Consider the following 22,337-nt stretch of genomic DNA (forward strand, 5'->3'; position numbering starts at 1 on the left):
CCCACAGGAGTACCCATCTAAAAATTGGGGGACATTCATTCGAGGTAGTGGACAGCTTCACGTATTTAGGCTCTGAAATAAATAACAGGAACGATGTAACTGCAGAAATACGAAAGAGAATCACAGCAGCAAATAGGTGCCTTTATGGATTAAGAAAGTTTTTAAGATCAAATGTAATCAAGAGAAAAACAAAGCTGTTATTATTTAAAGGCCTCATTAGGTCAGTTTTAACATATGCTTGTGAAACATGGACATTGACTCGTGCAGATGAAGAAATGCTGAGCATATTTGAGAGAAAGATATTACGGTGCATTTTTGGAGGAATTAATAAAAACGGTCAGTGGTTAAGAAGATCAAATTTAGAACTCTATCGATCATATAATGAACCAGACATCATAAGATTCATTAAGGTCCAAAAGATAAAATGGGCAGGCCACTTAGTAAGAATGGAAGAAGACCGTATTGTGAAAAAGATTTTTGATGCCCGGCCGACAGGAACACGTAGAAGGGGCAGGCCAAATCTCAGATGGCTAGATACCCTGGAGAAAGATTTATCTATATTAAAAATAAAGAATTGGAAGTCCATTGCCAAAAGAAGGACAGCTTGGAAAAAACTACTGGAGAAGGCCAAGGCCCATCCTGGGCTGTCGAGCCAGTGAGGAAGGAAGGAATATCCTTCATTTGAAAGATTTAATTATTCATATAGTTTAAATGACAAGTAATATTTAACACAAATAAGTTAATTTATATTGAAATTAATACTATTTTAAATCTAAAAGATATTTTTTTAAAAATACTCTAATTTAAGCATCAAGTAATATCTAATAATTAAAAAAAACAATAAATAAAATAAAACTAATACTGTTTGCAAACAAAAAATTATCATTGAAAAAGATGGAGGAGGAAATGTCCCCTGCATGATTCTTCACTTTGTTAAGCAGGTTCCCTTATACTAGATCACTGTGTGTTATGGAAGTAAAGATTTAACTAGGATATAAAGCATGCTGAAATTTTCATTAGCGTTTTTCTTGGAATTGACTGTCGAGTAGCGTGCTTTGTCATTTTAAAAGGTGATTTCTCGTAAGGTAAGAAACCGATATACCAAGTTTCACCCCAAGTGAATTTTCCCAGCCGTGCATGCATTGAATTGAACAAAAAGAAAATTCCATATGAAATCATATATTTTTCACATCTACTTGTGATAAAAATAAAAACAAATTGCAGTGCGAAAATGTACATGGCAGAAATATAAAATATTTATAAAGCAAGGATGGACTGTAGGCAATATATTTATTTCAATTTTAGCAATAAGTTAACAATTTAAAATTTATGTGTACAATAACATAAAATACACAATAACATATAATACACAATATTTGTTATATATAACAAAGACTGAACTGTTTCTATGGGTGTAATTTTTATTTATTCATATATTTTCATTTTAATTATTATTTTATTTACTTGATTGTTTTATTATTTTTGATTCATATATCTTTTTTCTGACTAATTTTTAAAACGCATGGCTATTTAATTACTATAAATAAATAAATTATTGTAATAATTACGACAATTGATAAAAGGTTTAAAATAATTATGCCTTAAAGATACCCTAAATTATGTTATTGAGATTAGCTAAATCTTCAATTATTTTTATATAAGTAAATGATATTGCATAAAATATAATACGTAAAGCCTTTATCAAAGTTTTCGCAACTGTCACTGTCAAGCATTGTTAAATAATTTTAGGAAATAGGAATATTCTTTTTAAATGAAAACAGATTTAATAAGAATGAATTCCTAAAAAGAAGTTTTAGTTCCATGAATGTTTAGCCTCAATCAATTAACAAAATTTGAACATGAGCACTCAAAATGAATGTTATCCATGGTGTAATCTCAAATAGTCCAAAATGCAACAAATTGTGATTCAAAATACAACAAAATTCCTTGCCTTAAAAAACATTTTCCTTAAATGTATAGAAGTATGAGTTTACAAAAAAAAAATAATAATAATAATACTTAGAAAAACATATAAGGTATATTTTACAAACTTTTTTAGTCAGGTGAACAGTTACATTCAGCAGAGGAAAAAAAATCTGTAGCAGAAAGTGCTGCAAGGTACAACACTAATGTTCGCATTAAAAGACAGTATATAACTTAAACTTCGATTTTTAAAAACTACAAATTAGTCTTTTGTACTACAATCAATTCCTTAGAAAATTAAATACAAAACATGAATTCTGTTAAATAGATGATGTTCTAGTAAAAGAATAAATTCCTGAAACCACAAACTGGTCATGTCTCCAAAACAAAGAAATATTTCATTCCATCGCCTTATGAATAACTTTTTGCTTGATTTCCATCAGCATATTTCTTTAACTGAAATAAATATAAATACATTACAATAGTCATAACAAATAACAAGATGAGTAAAACTCTTATTAAATGTAGTAAGAAAATCTAACAAAATTTCTTGGGATACTAAAATATTTTTAAAGACTGTTATTTTACTGTCAATGGTAAAAAAAAAAGGTAGATAACTTTAATATAAAATAAGCATTTTAAAACAACTGTTACAGCTTTATCATTAAAAAAATGATGCAAATATTTCAGGATATTTAATAAAAAACCTTTTATTCCAGCTGAAAACAAGATATACATAGATAATAGATCTGTTTAAAACTGCAATCAGTTTTATTTTTTCAGAATTAATAACCACATATATTGCGAGGAAAAAGGTATTTACTTATATGACATAAAGAATGGAAAATAAGCATAGAAATCTTTTTAAAAACCTTGCATTAATAAAAATCAATGACACACCTTTTGTAATATCTTTTTAAAATCAACTGAGATCATTTTAATTTGGACATATGATTCTCAATGAAAAGTTTCTTTTAGTTAAATTCAGCAAGAAAACTTTCTTAGAAATTTGTTGTTAAGGGAAAATGTAAAAGACTTAAATAATACATATACAGTGAAGCCTCCTGTTATGGACACTCCCGCAAAACGGACGCCTCTCAATATGGACATACTTCTAAGTCCCCAGGAATCTTCTATGAATAAACCATTATGTACATTCTCCGCAAAGCGGACACTCCCGTAACCGGACAAGGACAGTCCTTTTGGCCCTGAAACGCTATTTTCTATCTCTTCAAATCGGAGACTACCTTTTCTAAATTTTAAAAAAAAAAAAAAAAAAATGCAACTTTTCACCATTTTTGAAGCATGTAAATTTTTTACCTTTTCCATAACTAAAAATATTGTTACGCTATTTCCCTATGGAAGAATCAATCTTTCTCCTGTCACCTTGCCTTATCTTTGTAAAGAAAGGAGAGAAAATAATACTGCTCTCCAGAAATAATTTGGACAGCAGCATCTTTTGATTGTTGCATCTGAACCACACAGGTTATGAGATCCCTCAAGTTGAAATGACATCTTAAATGCTTTCAATGCTTCTTCCTCATTGAACATTTCTTTAATTTTCTTATCAATTTAAAGACTGTATTTAACACAGCTGGGGTAGAAAAGAGAACAGAAGCATAATCTTTGCCGTGTTCATATAAATGAAACATTTATTCAGACACTTGATAGATGATCAATTGTGAATAATCAACTCAATAAGTCCTCATAATTTACAGGTATGCATTGCTTATTTTTCTGTAAATCGTGGGAGGTTTACTTTCAAGAAGGTATTAACCACATTCCCTATCAAATGATAGGTAGGTGTAAGGGGATGTAAACCTAACAATTGAAACCGACTGAGGACTGAAAGCTCCTATTCAGTATCATATGTCTAACTTGAGTGTCTATGCTAATAGGAAAATTATATTAATTTATCTGTAGCTACATCTAGAATTATGTATTTTTATCAAACTTCTGCATATATTCCTTTTTATCTCTTTCAAAGCTTGAATAAATATCCTTGTTGATAGTTATTCTAGATTATATAATTATTTCTATATCTTTGAAAATATTCTAAAAACAGTTTACGGTGTTAAACTTCGTTATTAGGGTACCCTTCCCGTAAACAGACAATTTTTTTGATCCCAAGAATGTCCGCTTAACGGAAGTTTTACCATACATAAAATAAAATTCGAGTAACTTACTTTATGCTCCTCTTTCTCCAGAGAATTTGAAATGCTTGGTGGTGGAGCATTGGGAGGAGGAAATATTGATGGTAAACGTGGAACTGAACTGATGTTACTTCTTTTTATTGGCTTTGGAAAGATATCACAGAGTGCAGGAAAATGAGTTATTTCTCCTAGTAAAGCTAAAAGAATGATTTCAAATCACTAATGAAAAAAAATAATTTAAGGTTAAAAAAAACATATTAACCACAGCATCATGAACTCAAAGTGGAGGGATGAAAGTTGAGAGATCATCAGTTGAGAGAGGCATCAAAAATTTAAAATATCAAAAACCATAATATTTTAAAATGTCAGTATAAAAACAATAAGAGCTGAAATGCCAACATGAATGTAACATGTATTTACTTAAAAAAGTAGTAACTTTTAACGATGATACTATTTTTTCTTCTTCATTTGCATTTAGATCTCTGTTTTATTTTTCAATTCTGCCATCTTCCTTTTTGATGCATTGCCTCATGCTGTGACCTCATATAATATTCTTGATTCATCCCAATCAATACTTCTTGCAAATTTTTTATCTACAGTATGCAATTCTTCATTGAGTATATCTTTCTTTAAAATTCATTAAAATAGAAAGTTTTGGACTATCATATGGACAGCCCAAGCAGGCTGCAATCATATCTTATATGTTTTTAGAAATTGACAGTTTAGGCAACTTGGAAATCTCACAAACATGGAAATCTCGCTTTAAGAAATGGTTCAGAAAATTATTTTTAAAAAAAAGTCTAAGAAATAAAGTTCAAGAAAATCATTTAAATTCTTTAAAAATTGAGTGGAGACATCTTTGGCGATCAAACATTTTTTCGTAAATCTAAGGATACCAAGAAATGTATTCAGCTCAGCTATTAGAGCTTTTTTCTATTACCAGAATTACAAATGCTTAAGGAATTTAGGATTTTTTGTGATATTGAAAATTTTGTGCTATCCAAGGATATAATAGCAATGTTTTAGGGTAGATAAATCACCAAAAAAATTTTACATATATTTCAGAACTCGTAATTTAAACTTTAATGACCCCATGCCATATTTATTGAAGTTAACAATAAAAAATTTCTAATGCAATTATAACTAATGGTAACCAGTTATTTATCAAAAGAAGATGTTAAATATTTTCTGAAAAATTGCATATGATTTCAACGAGAATGTAAAAGAGTTATAAATAATCAGTAGTTAAAAATATTTGCTTTAACTTTAAATAAACTATTACCTATTTTAGAATCAATTACAGATTTGAATAACTGAAACGCATTTTCAAATCAACATACAGCTTTAGGAATTTCTTAACAGATCTTTGTATTGTACAATCGTCTAGCATGTGTTAAGTGCTCAAGTTTTGCTTAGATAAAAAATAAAACTTTTGCTGCATCCTTCTTAACAATAGCAAAAATTGTAGGTAGGATTATGCTTTTTAGACAAAAACCTAGTAATTGAACTAAATAGTGCAAAATAAAATATCCCTTAACTCAACTTTCCTGTGTTGTACATTAAAACTAAGATGTGAAACAATAGTTATATATTAAAAATCAAAAGACATTTAACATGTTTTAGAATAACATATGGCTGACTAAAAAGCAAAAAAGAAAATCCAAATAGGCAAGAAACAATATGCTAAGAAAAAACATACAAGAAATATGAATCAACTAGTCAATGTACAGTAAAATTTTCACATCTACAGCTTAAAAAATTTTTTACAAATTTGTTAACATTTTTAAAAGTTATGGGAGGTTAAATTAATCTTAAGGAAAAAAATTACTTTATTACAACTTTCTTTAAATCCATTAAACATTTAAGACTGCACACTCTTTTTGGTAATATTACAACCCCCAAATTTAGAAAAATACAATTGAGTGCTCCTTTTTGATATTGCAACACTTATATTGTTAATTCAAGGGGTCTTATCCCTTTAGGGGCAGTTACTACTTTAGATTTCCACACGCACACATCACCCAGCCATGGTTATTTTTAGAGCTTAATCTTTTAACAGCTATGGTAGAAATGCTATGGAATTTTAACCTTGATCAGATGACATGTAAAGCACCTGATTTGGTACCCTTCTCTGCAAGCATCCACACTTTAATCAATGAGAGGACTTTCAACCACGACAGATTTAAAGTGCATCTTGTTATGTATACAACTGTTGTTTTGTCATTTGTTGTTTTCAGGAAAGTTCCCTAGCTCTCCACCAGAGGTTTGAGCGATGTCTTGATTGACTATGCACTCAAAGAGCTCATAAACTTGCATGATCCTAAAATCCATACTGTTTAGAATAATATTGTCATAACATACAAAATTTTAATCAAATCAACCAGATATTTTTTATCTGTACTTTTTCTGATCTAGAATAAAGAAAAATTGACTATTTCATATCTTTGCCAAAATAGATCATTACTATTTGACAACTGAATTGGAATGCATTATAGATAGAATACATTTTGTGAAAAAGTATCTGAACGATTAAAGCATTTTCCTAATAGTTCATACAACTGAACAATCTTTGTAAACATACATAGTATAGCTCATATAATTGAAGTAACCGAACTATTATTCATTTTATATAACTAAACTACTATTTCTTTTAGTTGTAAACAGAAATACTCCAAGGTATTTATTAATGAAAAAATGCTTTGGGTAAGTTTAAAAGGGAAAATATCTTAAAATATATTTCTTATAAATGCAAAAAAGAGAAACATTTAACCAATGATAAAATATTCATAGTTGTACAATATTAATGCGTATATGTTGTAACTGCAACCATATAAGTACCTAGTTAGAACAAATATTTTAATCCTAATTCTTAGTGTATTAAATAATTAACATCACTTTGCTCTCACTTTTTTTCTTTGGCACATAGCTATTTTTCTCCATTTCAGTTGAAGAAGGATTCTTTATTGGAGGTAAGACATCTTTGCAAACATACATAGAGGGAAGCATGATTTTGTCAACTTGGTTAAAGTAATTAGTATAATAGCATGGAGGAATATTTTTGTAGAATTCCAAAGGTTGTAAATTGGCTTGTTTGTTTAAAATGTTACATTGAGGAGGAGTAAGACGTTGACGACTCTGCTGAAATTTTTGTCTCCTAAAACATTAAAAGATAAAAAATGCACCATGTAACACAAAGAGTAATATATAATTAAATCATAAGATTTACAAAATTGTTTAATTGAATTCTAGATTAATTGAATCTAACGTTCCATATGTGCTAATATTTTCTGAACGATTTGTTTCAGAACAGAGAAAGGCTACAAAGAGTGCATTTACTACTGAATAGTGAACAGTATTTTAGTTATATGAAAGCTTTGAGTTATAAAACAAACCTTTAACTACAAATATAGAATTTTACATAATATAATAGAGAAAAGATATAATATTCAGCAGTTCATAGTAAAAAATAAAATTCTCATAAAATTAATGCAAAGTTGAATGCATTGAAAGCTAATGGATTGAAAATACTTGAAGAACCATCTATGCTTAAATCATAAATAATTATTGAATATTTAGAAATGAAATAAAATGCAAATAAAAAGCATATTTCACATGTTGATTGTCGTCATACTTGAAATTTAGTTAGTTTTAAACTGTTTGAACTTTTAGTTTTAAACTGTTCTTTCCAAGCAGAGATTATCCATTGAATGATATCAATAAACAACAGCTTGCTAAGTGGAAAAGAAACCAGCCTGTATCTGAAAATGAGTTTGTGGAATATCTATTTACTTTTCAGCATAGGAAGCCATTTTTTCTAATATGATTTAAAGTTAAAATACGGAAGAAAATTTTGGTAAAAATTTAGCAGTATACGTAGGGAAATTTCTGCACAACTAGACCAAGTAATTTGACAATTAACCAAATACTTTAGAACAACTATACATTAAAAATATTTCATAAAAAATTGATAGAATGAAAGGTTTCTTTTCATATCTTTAAGAAATTTTATATTTCCTAATTTCAATATACAGTTATTGTTAGTAATAGTAAAGAGTCAGCAATATATTAGCAAGAAGTTGAATTACTCACATCCAGTAACACAAAATTAAAAAAAAAGTACTTGGACTTTATTAAAGCAAAAAACCAAATTAATCATTAAATATAAGTGTGGGGATAATATTAAATGACCATGTCAACCATCATCTATGAAAAGGTACCGCAACAAATCAACTGTTCAATGTGGACCATCCATCGAAGTAGGCATATTCAAATTGAAATGGGCGTTACTTTCAAGATCGGCATGCTCATTTCGAAGTGAGAGTTTCTGTCAAGGTAGGCATGTTCACATCACGTTCGAATGTCACCAATGTGGGAAGAGTTGTTTTCGATAATGTCAACCTTCATCTATGAAAAGGTACACTAACATAGAATTGAGTTAACACGTCATATACTAGTGAATTGGAATTGTATTTTTGTACTGGCAGATACACTACATAAGCATTTTAAATACCACCCATCATTGCTTAAAACACTTTGAACTTCATGTTACAATAAAAGAATTTTAGTGCATATATGTAGAATGCTTTCGTAAGCCACACTTCAAAAATGTTCTCTCTGTCCACCTCTTTTGTTCAAAAACACTGCTTACCTTCAAATATTTTTATGATAGTATAAAATATAAAATACAAAACTTTTTATGTTTTTTTAGAAAATTAAATGCTTTATAGTAAATACATGAAGATATAAATTAGTTGATCGTACCGATCAGCAGCAGATATGGATGAGTCAAAAACAAGTTGGGCATTTTTTTCATTCTTATTGAACTGTGATGTTTTAAGAACAGGAATCTAAAAATGAAAAAATTTTGAATGAAGTAAGCACAATCATATTTCCTTTTTAAATCCATTGAGAAGCAAAATTAAATAAAAAATTCTTAAGTTTTGCATAATAATTGACAGTAAAAAAGAATTGGAATTTTTTGAACTATTTAATTCATTCAAGTATTTTGTTTTGAGTCTATTTTTTTGGACAAGAACTAATTTCTGATTTTTGGTAAAATTTCACTACAGGTAAGATCAAGAAGCCTGAGACATTTTTTTACTAGCAAAGTCCCAATTTCCTTGTAATTTTGACTATTTTTTTTTTAACATTTTAATTTTAAGGGACTTTGTGTCACATCATAAAGAATATAAATTTTGATTAAAATATTTTTGTATTATCTTATTTACCATAAAATGTTAAAGATGAGTGAAATTTTACATTACATACATCAAAACAGAATGCTTTTAAAGCAGAAAATTGAATTTTTATCAATAAAATAAATAAAAAGTTTAATTCAATTCAGATCTGCTACAGAATTTTTTAAATTATATTATACAGGGGTAGCAGCAAAGTTTTTTAAAATTTTAGGGTAATTTTAGGAACTTTTTTCAAAAAATTTTAGGTGAATTTTAAGGGTAATATATGATTTTGCTAGGATAAAAACAGATCACACGGTAGTTTATTACATAACAGAAGATTATTACAATTCATCCACACATATCATAAATAATTGCAAGCCATAAAATAAAGCTCTGAAATTTATTAAGTCAAGAATGGAATCTCTTAAGTGTAAAAATTAAATTTCAACTTTACATATTACCTATCAGAAATTAAGTGCATAATTCAGGAACAGGCAAAAGAGAGAATAAATCAAGAGAAAAAAATAAATTAACACCAACTTGGATTTTTATTTAATTTTTACCTTCTTAATCAAAACTTTATTATTACCCTTTACCTTACTTTATTAAGAAAAACTATTGTGTGATATTATTAGATTTAAAATTAGCAATTTATATAAGAAGTTAGAGAAAAACAAATTAATCATGATCATTTTTCTAATATATTCTTGATATGATTTGTGAGATTCTTTTACTGCCCTCAATAGTGTTGTGGTGATCTTCAACACTCCTCCATAATTTTGAATGGTATCTTTGATTAGTCTAAGAGACATAATAGTATTCTTATGGTGACTCACATTAAGCATTGCTTTATTTATTGAAAAACCTCTCTCAGGATCAGAATTCCCATGTGGCAAAATTAAAACAGTTTTAATTAATGTAGTTAAATTCTTATATTTTAGATTATTGCTTTTATATTTATATTTAGCCTTTAACTCTAATTTTTTAGGAACACCAACAAAATTTTATTAGATTTTTAGGGTTTGCACATAGTTTTGGGAATTTTATGAATTTCAGGGGGAATGCGACCCCTGTATTATACATTTTTTAAAAATATCAAACAAAAAAGCAATTTAGCAGATCCATATTTTCTTTATTTACATTTAAGTAGAAATATTTTTCAAGTTCATTTTCTTCATGTACATAAATAAAATAAATCTATATAAAAACAGAAATTTTAATGTATCATGTTTTGACATTCATGTTATAAAAGTAAAGTAAATTAATTTGTGTAAAGTTTATTCAAAGTAAAATTAATTTGTAGGTTGGCTATAAATTATAGGAAGCTTAGAATAATTAAGTTGATCAGGCAAATTTTCAAATATATTAAATCGTTATAAAGTTTACAGCTATTCATTTCCCTCATGCACTGAAAATTTAGATTTTTTCTGCAACCCTAGCAAAATCTCTATGGAACCCAATTTAAGCATCCTTGCACTAGAGAATGTCCCCACTTGCCAGATTTCACAATAACTCTACCAATTATATTGAATATGATTCCTAAAGCATTAGCAAAACTATCAAGAATAGATACCAAGTTTCATAGATCTGTTTTTAAATTGCTTAATTTTTTACAAGTTCTTACATAAGTGATAGACTGTTCTAGTTCAGGTGGAAATTACCATAGCAGTTGTGTACAATTCTACAAAATATTTTTTGATCAAAATAAATATTTTTCTTAAAAAATAGAAAAAGTGTAAAAGTATCAAACTTTTCTTAAGAAATAAAAATTGAAGGTAACAAAGATAATAAGTTTTAAAAGTCACTTACTTTGCTTGAAAATTTCTTGCTTTTATTATTTGGTGAAGAAAGATTATTGATAGATTTTAGTCTGTAATAATAATAAAATCAATGCAGTTTATTATAATATATGAAAAATGCACACATAAAAAAACACATAATATATTTCAAGCATTTAATTATTTATACATATACACTGATTAATAGGATACAGCTGGTACACACATACTGGTTTTTAAAATGGAAATATTTAAAAATTTATTAAAAATTCTATAATCTGAGAAATTTAAACCTCAAAACTTAACTATTGGAAATATATGAGAAGAATATATTGGAAATAAAATACTTTTGCTATGCATATGAAGAATACAGAATCATAATAATTTATTACTATTTGGTTTGAATATGTTCCCATTTAACAGCCAATTTAATAATATTTATATTAAGAGATAGTAGCAACAAGTTAACTAAGAGACAAAATTTTTCTAAGGAGTTATAACAATATAAAAAGGGTAAAAGGTAAATTATTATGCATTTCTTGTAACCTTAATATATAGCTACAAAAATATAAATAATATATATTTATTGCCCTATGTATTTAGATTGAAAATTTACTTTGACTAACTGAATGACAGAAGTGACATCTTACACATTCAAATTAAGCTGCCAGTCATAATATTTATAATATAATAAATTTATTGCTTTTCAAATGTATACTTGGAAAGCTGAAATATTTTTCTTAAAAAGGAAAAAAAATTGAGTAAAGATAAGCAACACAAATGTTACATTTTCTGGAGAATATGTTACATTATTTTTGATTACAAAAAAACATAAAATTATCTCATATAGAAATAGGGGGAAAAAATCACTCATATAGAAGTAGAAAAGAAAAAAATGTGTTTAAAACCTACCACAGCTATATCCAATGTTTTACTTATAGGAAAGTAATGTATCAGTGAAGATTCAGAATACAACGTAATAATTTTAATTATTATTTCATTTATTTATAGTATAATATCAATTATAATATAAGTTGAACACTAAAAAGTTTAGACAAAAATAAAAAGTGAATAAAAAATTTTGCTATTGATTATAAACCAATAGCTTTTAACTCATTTGACTTTAAAGTTATTAATAAAATTATTTTTGCATAACTCACTTGTGTGGAAATTTTCTCTCAACAGTTTGAAAGCATTCATTTTTAGATGTATCCTAGAGAAAGAAACACAAAAAGTATAAGCATAAACAAACAACATTCTACTCCCTCCTCCAGAAAAAAATTGCATTTGTCGCATCATTTAATACTACACAAATGTAAATGACAAAAAAAATTAAAGGCTTAATTGGTTGCAGTAGGATATAATCAAATTAAAAATGTAGATTATTCAGAATTATATTCCCCTGTTGTAAACATAGAATTATTTAGGTTATCAATATCATTATCTGCAAAATTTGATTTATGTGTGTCCAAGTTTTTGATATTAGAACTTATTTCTATGGAGATATTGAAGAAACTCTATAAATGGAAATTCCACCTGGATATGAAGAAAAGTATGGTTAGAACAAAGTTAGTAAATTAAATTGTAGCATATATGGTCTACCTTAGTCTGGTAGAAATTGGCATATCAAATTAAAAAATGAACTATAAAAGATTAACTTCAGATTAACTTCAACCAACTTCAGATTAACTTCAGATCTTAAAAAGATTAACTTCAACCAACTTGTATCTAATAATTGTGTATTGACTAAAACTGACAAAATTGATTTTTTTGCTATTTGTATGTGTGTTGATCACTTAGCAATATATTCTAATAATTCTAAATTATGTGAGGATATATTCTTTAAACTTAAGCAACCATTTGATTTAAATGAAAATAATGAAAATTCTAAATTTTCTAGGTAAGTTTTAAATCATAAAAGCGGAATTATTTATCCCCAACTCAGTATATTGAATCATTAATAAACAAATATGACCTAGAAAAATGTAAGAAAACCAATCTTCCTACATATAAGGTGAGGATAGATGTTTTAATCCCAGATGATTTAGTCAGTCAAACAGATTATCAGGAAATTATAGGTGAACTTTTATATTTAACTAACAGTTCAAATATTTCATTCATAACTAGTTATTTATCACAATTTAATAAACGTCCTGAAAAAAGGCATTACATTTTGGCTAAACGGTTCAAAAGGGAAAATTTTGTTTTATGATAAATACTTTTAAACTGTAGAGCAAATGCAAGCTGGAGAAAAGGTTAAGGAAGTAAATCCTTTTCAGGGTGTGTAGTTAGATGTTTCTCTGATCTTGTGGAAAAGCAGAAAACAAAGAATTATTAGACTCTCAACATGTGAAGCAGCACTATTTGCTATTGTTGAAACAGCAAGAGAATTAATATAGATTATAAATATGTTAAGTGAAATTAATGGTAAAAATTTCATTAAAGTTTCAACTGAAGCTTATTTTGATAGTCAAGCATCCATTGATTGGTTAAATAATGGTAAATCAAATAAAACTAGATATGCAAATTTAAAATGTTATTTTGTTAGAGATATGATTAATGATAAAATTTTAAAGACAGTTTATCATAATACTAATGACAATATTTCTGATTTCTTAACAAAAGCTGTTAGTGGATAAGTTAAAATTTTCTTTGGAAAAAAAAAGTTTATTTAAAAATTTATATTGATGGATATGTTATTGTTACAGTTATTATGTTTCAAAAAGTAAAACCCTTTTTGCAGTAGGGGAGTGTATTATTAAATGATGCTACAAAGATTTTTCTTTTTAATGACACTAGGTGGCAGTCTGTGTTTCTTTGATTTTCTGTATCTTGTTAATAAACGTTACTTCATCCTTTGTTGTTTAATTGTGTTGCTCTAGAGCGACAAAAATAAAGTACTTACCTATTTTGTTATCTGGGAGTAAGCTATATTACAGGTTTAAAATGCAATATTATGAACATAATTATTCCTTAATTCTAACTTTGTAAGTAACTTCACAAGTATAATAAAAAAATAACTAAATAAAAACTACATTTAAACTGATACACTTACATTTATAGTTTCAATAATATCCAATTTTTTTTCTCCCTTAAAGTTTTAAAATACTAAGAAGTTTAACCCGAATTCAACCAAGGCTGGCAAGGCTTTGAATACTATAAGCATAATACTGTAAATATACTTTGAATACTATAAGTAAGAGCAAGAGTTTAATTGTTCATTTATTCAATTTTTTTCTTTTACTAAGAAATTTTTAAAAAATCAACCAAGACAGACAAGTTTTGAATATAATATTAAGTGCAACAGTTTCTTCAAACTAAATTATCCAATGACTAATAAACTTAAATAACTTTTTCAAACTGTCTTTACCTTTTCATATTGAAAATTTTATTATAAATAAATATACTAAAGAAAGTGACTACCAGAAAAAAAAACTTATTCCATAAAAAAAGAACATATTCCTAGAAATAAAAAGCACTTGTTTGTAATCATTTTCACACAATAATTTCCCATGTATTACAGTTTATTTCTTAAACATATAATAATATCTATAATATAAATAATCTATAATATTATAATTAATTATATCTATATATAAATTATTATTATATTATATTAATAATCTTTATTAACTTTATTACTTGCACAACTCGTTTCACTGCATATATTTTATTTCTAGATTTCTTCCAAGTCGAGATAAATAAGAACTTTGCAAATTATTTCCTTTAAAGAGTGGTAAAAGATAGAAAACAAAAACTCTTCAAAAGAAATCCAATCAATCTTTTATTTAATTAAAATAAAAGTGAAAATATCACATAAAAAGTTTTTATGGCAAATAATTTTTAAATAAAAAAACAGGTTTTCAATTTTCTGAAAAAAATATAGCTCAATTTATCATTAATTATACATGCCATTCAGAAAACCATTCAAGAATGGAAAAACATGCAGACAAAGAAAATCATATTTCTATAATGTCTTTTAATAAGATCATGCACGTAAATACTAGTCAAGTAAATCAATATTAGTCATTCTTCTGAAGGGAAGAAACTGCCAACATTTTATGTCAAGTGTTTTCCAATAAAAATGTTAGTTCTAGTATGTTTTTTTAATAAGCTCTGACATGCCAGTTATCTCTAACATACTCATCACAAATAGTCATTCTTAACAATAGCCGAAGTTTATCAACAATTTATTTATTACTGTGTTTTTGGTTAAAAATTTAAGCTTTTTATTTATTTGTAGCATGCCAGTCATCTCAAACACATTCTCCAACATTAACCCATTTTCAATAACTGGAAAAACTTACCAACATTTCATTTGCTTTTTCCTCTATTCTATGATCATTCATTTTTTTATTACTCAAACAATATTTATTATGTAAAACTGGTTTGTTCAAATAAGGCCTCTCCATACTTTCACAAGTAATTGATAAGTTAAGAGTCACTATTATGAAAGCAAATGCAGTTATGAGTCACTTTTATTGTAATTTATAAAAAATGATGATCTCACAAAAGGAAAACTAGTAAATATGCAAATTAAATGTAAATTTAATTTATAAATACTTACTTAGTTGTTTTAGAATAGTAGACTTTAAACACTTCATGCATTTTTCTCTGCAAACTCATACTGTTTTCAATGTAACTCTGAAAATACAAAAGCTAGTATATAAGTCTGGTAGTTATATAATCTAGTAGCACTTCATGCCCCTTTCCGTACTGCAGCTCTGAGGCTGAATTTCTGAGGCCGGGCAAGTTTCAGCCTTTCCTTACATCAGTGGGACAATAAAATTAATACCAAACATGCTTGGGGCAAAACACTGGGGGTTCCAGGTTTGGCTAACCATCTAATCGGAGCATCTACTCTGGTAGCCCACAACCTAAGGTCAAGAAAATTGGGATAGCAACAGTAAGCCCTGCTCTTGATGGGCTGTTGCGACACTAAATTTAGTTTAAGTCTGAACCTTTCACTATCAAATAATTTTTTCAGTAATACTTAAATAAAAAGTCAGAGGTAAATAAGATTTATTGTTAAGATTATTAAAATCAAAATAAGATTTATTGTTAAGACGATCATCATTAAGATATAGGCCCAAAGTGAAACAGCAGCTTTTCTTTATAATAGTTTGAATTTTTTTAGTTGATAGTTCTTAAATTTTAGTTCCCAACATATAGCAAAAAAGTTTTTAAAAAAATATATAAAAAGGATCTAATTTTTGATTGCAATTTGACAGATCTATTAGACTATATTTTCTACATTGTAGCTACACTTGATGTATTAGTGGACCAAAATCTGAATCTGTCTAAAAATTAAAATATTTGTTTATTCAAAAAAAAGTGCATATTTTGCTTATTCTTGTAAATCCATGCCTAAAAATCCATGGCAGTGACATAAAAATGAAAATTGGAAACTCAATGCAAAAATTGAGAACACAGGTTACCTGAGACTGACCAGCAGAGAATATTAGTATACATGATGAAATTGATGATAATGGAAAGAGGTTGAATTTTGCATCTGTATCCAACCGAACCTTATGGTTGGAAGACCCAGGTACCATGTTTTAAAATAAAGACATATAAAACAACTTGGAAATCACCAGACAGAAATACCACAAATCAAATTGACCAAGTTACTGGTAGATCTTAGACACAAGAACAACTTGATGGCTTAGTTACAGATGAGCAAATGCAGACTCGGCCCACTAGGTGCTTAGATATAGACTATATAAATAAGATAATAAAAAAATATGATGCATTTAAATCAACAAATTTGCAAGAATTGAGTAAACCAATGTAAATAATGGATAATAAATTTAAATTAAGAGAGAGAATGCATGCAATAATACTGAAGAGAGGAGAACAGATTGAACTCACTGAAATAGATAATTGTGGAAAGACTAAAAAAGCTCTTTTATGTATCAAAAAAGGATAAGGATTAGTTTGACGCTTAATATTTGGAAGGCAATCTCAATAAAAATAAAGCTCAGCAACAATTCAAAACCATCACACAAAAAATGCTGAAGAATTATACAAAGAACTAAGAAAAGAATTACTCAGGAGAGAAAATGAGAAGTACAAGAAGAATAATTTAGAGATCTGAAAATTTTGAAGTCTCAAAAAGAAACTATAAAATATTATTAATTATTAAATTACATAAAATATGAAGATTGATGTTGTAAGATCTTTAGATTCATAGTTTTTCTTCTAAAATACAGTATGAAACTCCAGAAACACACAGTGGGGAGGTAAAAGCTTTTATGCCAGTAAAAAACTTAAAAATCTCACTTTTTGGGAGTAAAAATATGTATCAAGAGGCACCAAAGAAATACACCAAAACAATAAAAAGCCTCAATAGTTTCAGTTAAGCTAAACAAAATAGATATAAAAAGAGTCAAACAATTAAAGTTTAAAATGTCAATTGGAAGAAATTAATAAAACTGAGTTCACCAAGTACTATTATAAATTTGTTGATTGAAGCTTAAAACATTCTACTTAAAATAAATTTTAAAACTATGAAAATCAATAAAAATATAAGTGATCACTTTTAATATGCTAGGTAAGTTTTTAGATATAGATAAATGATTTATTTTCAAAAAACAACCATTTAGTTTAAGTCAATAATTTTAAAAAAAATTGAAATTAAATGAATTTAAATCAAACCTTGATTTGAATGCATACACTTTTTTTTACGAATTTATACTAAGTATTTCATATATACAGCTCTAAACTAATACATATATTTTAGAATCCTTGTCAAAAACTAAGTATTTAGATCATAAAGAGATAGATATATTTCAATGATAAAAATTTATAATTCTATCAAACTATGACTAACCATTACAGAAAACAAGTGGTGTAATTGTTTGAAATGATCAAAACCCTATATGGGGAATAAAAAAGCTGTTAACATTTTAGCTTTCAAAATTATTCTTTAAATCATTTAATATTTCATTACCTCTGTTTCATTCGAAATAAAAGAAAAAACTTCAACAGAAACAGGGGTGCCTTGCCCATTCCCTCTCTAAAAGCTAAAGGGGAAACGCCCTCCACATTTCGACAAACAACAAAAACTATGCATAAGTATTTTATTTAAACAACAATTTCTTAGTTATATCTGATATATCTGAATTATAATTGATTCATTGTTAGAAATATTTTATAAAAACTTATCTTCAGAATAAATACGGGGAAAAACGGTCTCTTTAAGATCGCAATGCAAAACAGACACACAAAACAGTGATGTGTTCTCTTTAAAAAGTAAATCAATTAAAAAACTCATTCCATTCAGGCCTAGCTTTGATGTTACAAAACATTTACTCAAATGTAACTAGTTCCTTTTTTAAAAAAATAATTTATATGCAAGCATTAATTTAATGTGTGATTACAAGAAATTTTAAAACGTTATATTTTTTTATTATGTACCTCTTACAATCAAAGTTGGCAAGTTTCTGCCGAGGTGGTTAAAACCACTGGTAGAAACCGGTTAAAACTTGCATGGCAGAAACTCAGAAAATGACATAAAAATAATTACTGAGGTTGACATACAATGGATAATTCATTGAAAAAACAATTAAACGTTAAACAAAGTACAATTTATTTACAAAATTATCACCATTCAAATTCAAATATTACATTGTTTGCACTCGGCAGTTATCTATAACAAAAGACAAGTTTTGATGCAGTTTCTAAACCTGAACAATTTCTCAATTTGCAATGCACGAAATGAGAAATTTGAGAAGATTCTCTAAAATCCAGCAGAACTAGCAGGCATTGCCATGCACAAAAGATTAAAACTGTTACTGTTATAATAATTGGATTGTTGCCATGCAAATTATGTCTTGAAAAGAAAAAAACTATTTGAAAATAGCTCTATTCAGTAATGTTAAGAGTTAAATGATAATAATTACTGAATTTCAGAGTTTAATATAATAAACCAAAATCTATACCGGTTATAACCAGTTTCTGCCACTGACATGGCAAAAATCAGTTTCTGTCGGCAAAAAGCCAACCCTGCTTAAAATAGTATATTATCCTACATTATGAATCAATTAGCAGCACTCTCTCAGGCTGTTAATCTTATGAGATGAAAATATTTACAAAAAGGATAATTTCATTATAATATACAATTGAAAAAAAAAAACACTTACCTAAAAAACATTATTTTTATCAAATTATACCATAAGTGCAATTATTGGTATTAATAAATTTCTTAAGTTCATAAGAGCATGAAATGTTCACATTAATCCTTGTAGATAAATTTACTTCAAAATATTCATTATATAAAATATATATTAATTAAATAAATATATATATAAATTGATAAAATGAAAAGAATTAAATATATATATCAGGGTGCATAGCCAAAATTTTCAACAAAAAATAATCACTTTTCAAGCACTGGAAAATATTTTTAAGCACCTTCAAAAAATATATCCTATAATTAGGCAGGGTTGGCAAGTTTTGGACAATTGATCCGGATTTAACCGTCATGTTAAAAAAAAACTTTAATTTTGTTAGTTTTCCAGGCATAGTTTTTGACAATTGTCAAAAATCATGAAATTTTGAATCATAAAACGAATGGCGTTTTCATACGATAAAGGACAGATGGTACACCGAAATGGATTGGGGTTGAATTAATTGTGAAAACATTGAATATAACAATATGAAAAGTGTCTTTTTGCATAATACGTGAAAATCAACAGGGTAAAGGGAAAATTAAGCACTTTTTAAAAACATCCAATGAAAGGAGCACCTTTAATGCTACGCACCCTGTATATATATAATTTGTAATATATTTTAATTTATATCAATAATTAAGGCAATAAACATCAAATTTTTTGTCATGAGTTTTTTTAATGCTTTGTAGTCCATTCCTTTTTTTCTGGGCTGTTTTTCTTATGCATTTTCTTTGTTTACCTTTGAGAATACCACTTCTGAAGTATAATGGAAACAGTCATTTATACGTTTAACTTAGCTAAGTGGCTTGTCCACAAAACATTTTATAACAATTGTTAACAGTTAATAAAATACCAAAATTATCAGGAAACAAAATTTGTTACATAAGTGAAGAGGTTCCTTAAAACTTTTAAACATCTCTTTATTTTGCTCCTAACTTTTCCTCTTCATTTATGGGCGAGAACATCATTTTTTCCTGCCCTATTAAGATTGTTTAAGTCATTCATTTTGTCATTACTTTCCAATTCTTTTTCAAGTGATACCAACGAATTTAATTCTACCAAAATTAGAGTTTAGCTCATAAAATATGAAAAATACTTCAATTCCATTTTTGAAAAGAGACTGGTTAACACTGCAGTTATAAGAAATAAGGATTTGTTGCATAAAAGCTAAGATTTCTTTGAGAACTCCTAAATCATTTTCAGATCTAATAAAGATTCACAAAAATTATCAAAATAATAAACACAGCAAAAAAGATTTTAAAAAATATCTTCTAAATTAAAACTAAAATTTTAGTTCAATCAATCCATTGTTTATAAATGTGCTTATCTTTTAATGGAAATTTTAAGTTGAAGACATAATATGAACATGGCTAAAAAGAAGAATCCTAAATAAATGTTAAAAAAGCATCTTCCACTAAAAAAAAATTTGTAAAATCTAAAGCCCTAGCCAATAAAGTTCAATTATCCTCAAACTAAACCACTTGAAGCTAATGTGCTTCTCTGACTTGTTTTTTTCACATGATAGCAATTTTGTGCATTGGCGAATATTTAACGATTCTGGTTGGAAAAATATTCCCTGCCAAAAAAGAATTTAAAAATAATCCTCCCCCCAAACATTAAAAAAAAGCTTCCTAAAATAATCAAAAATATAGGAAGATTTCTGAATCATAATCTACACCAAATCTTGGCGAGTTCTGGGAAGTGTCCCATGAGAAACTAAAAAGAAACTATCACAGAAGTTGATTAACTAAAAGGGTATAATTCGTAGCTTCCCTCGGGCAAAGCTGAACATATTTTTCTTTAAGTTTGCAAATTAAAATTCCATATTTGACACCTCGGCAGTTTTAGTTGGCACGATAGATCACAAAATGGAAATATGCCTCCTTAATATCTAACTTTTAGCATTAAAACTTGAAATTGAATAACATATTCAAAAAGAAACCACCCTAAGAATAGCTATGTCGATCCCCCTCCCCTTTGGGCACCTTTGAACAGTTATACAAAAAATGTATTTTTATGAAACTAAAAATTTCCTTCCTAAATAAGAATTTTTAAAGAAAACTTTTTCAAACCTAGATCTCTAGATAGGGAATCCAAAGTTATATTTTAAGCATATGTAGATAACGAAAATGCTAGGTTTATTTTAGGAATAGAAAACTAAAAATCTTCTGGAAATCAAAACGATTATAAATTAAAAATATTTTGGATAGTGCGTACAAGTTGATCTCAACAGTATACAACAGACAGAGAAAAAAAAATTGTGTCTTAGCACATAAAATACTTTAACTAGCATAGATAATTAATAAATCACAATATATAAGTAATGCTCTTTTTCATAACATATATTTCATCTACTATTTTGAGAATCAGAATAAATCAATTAAGCGTAGATACAAACTTTATTTAAAGCTGAGAATCAACAATAAAAAATGTAATGCTAGTTATGAATATATTCATTAAACATTCTACTAATTTCTAAAAAAAGAATATTTTCGGCTGATCTAATGAAAATCTTTTATTTTTTTGAACGAAAGTTTGTTTACAATAGAATTCGTCAGCTTTTGACTCTTTCTTTTTGCTCAATGGAATTAATGGTTACTTTGTCACTAGAAGAAAACACAGATGGCGCTAATGATTACTATTCGTCGTAACACTTTCGGACTACTACTTCCGATTTATTTTAACGTCCAACTTTGAAAAAGCGGGCTAACAAATAAATATACTTGTAGTGTTTGCAGTATAACACAGTATCAGATAGAGGTGGTACTATTTTTAATAGAACAAAACAAGTCCTTGCTTTCGCCGATAATGTAATATTTATAGCAAGAAGTAAAAATGCACTTGTTGACCTTTTTAAGGACTTAACCAAAGAAGATAGGCTTTTTGGTTAGAAATAAATTTTGATAAGACCAAAAACATGATAATGGATTTTAAGGGAACGGATATGGAGTCAGAACTACAAATTAATGAAATGACAAAATTTGAAAGAGTTAGAGAATTTAAGTACTTGGATTCAGTTGTCACTGAAAACAATGATATTATGCCAGAGATTAAGCAAAGACTAAATGTTGGAAATCGCAGTTATTTTGTACTTAAGAGATTGCTAACATCAAAAGTAATAACGCGGAA

The 22,337-nt window shown here is 27.4% G+C and overlaps 1 protein-coding gene across 2 annotated transcripts; it reads right to left on the reverse strand.

The window, feature by feature from the left end:
- Positions 1-1,273: 1,273 nt before the first annotated feature.
- LOC107440223 (uncharacterized) lies at positions 1,274-21,772 on the reverse strand. Of its 2 annotated transcripts, none has more exons than XM_071188095.1 (9): positions 21,703-21,772; positions 15,602-15,678; positions 15,342-15,478; positions 12,195-12,247; positions 11,066-11,126; positions 8,838-8,923; positions 6,983-7,230; positions 4,110-4,273; positions 1,274-2,379 (listed from the first exon to the last, which is right to left on the reverse strand). In XM_071188095.1, exons 2-9 carry the CDS (start codon positions 15,636-15,638, stop codon positions 2,335-2,337), a joined length of 831 nt encoding a protein of 276 aa, XP_071044196.1. In that variant the 5' UTR covers positions 15,639-15,678; positions 21,703-21,772; the 3' UTR covers positions 1,274-2,334. The 2 variants fall into 2 exon arrangements, with proteins under 2 accessions (XP_071044196.1, XP_015908567.2); XM_016053081.4 differs by having other exon boundaries at positions 21,607-21,754.
- Between the last annotated feature and the right edge of the window lie 565 nt (positions 21,773-22,337).

Source organism: Parasteatoda tepidariorum, chromosome X2 (genome assembly GCF_043381705.1).
Source record: "Parasteatoda tepidariorum isolate YZ-2023 chromosome X2, CAS_Ptep_4.0, whole genome shotgun sequence".
NCBI lineage: Eukaryota > Metazoa > Arthropoda > Arachnida > Araneae > Theridiidae > Parasteatoda > Parasteatoda tepidariorum.

Bases quoted from the DNA above. Each gene is read 5' to 3' on its own strand.
- LOC107440223 (XM_071188095.1), bottom strand. From the start codon at position 15,638: ATGAAGTGTTTAAAGTCTACTATTCTAAAACAACTAA. The intron at 12,248-15,341 runs GTAAGTTTTTCC...TTCTTTCTCTAG, and splicing joins AAAAAGCAAATGAAATGTTG to GATACATCTAAAAATGAATG. The intron at 7,231-8,837 runs GTACGATCAACT...TTAATGTTTTAG, and splicing joins TCCATATCTGCTGCTGATCG to GAGACAAAAATTTCAGCAGA.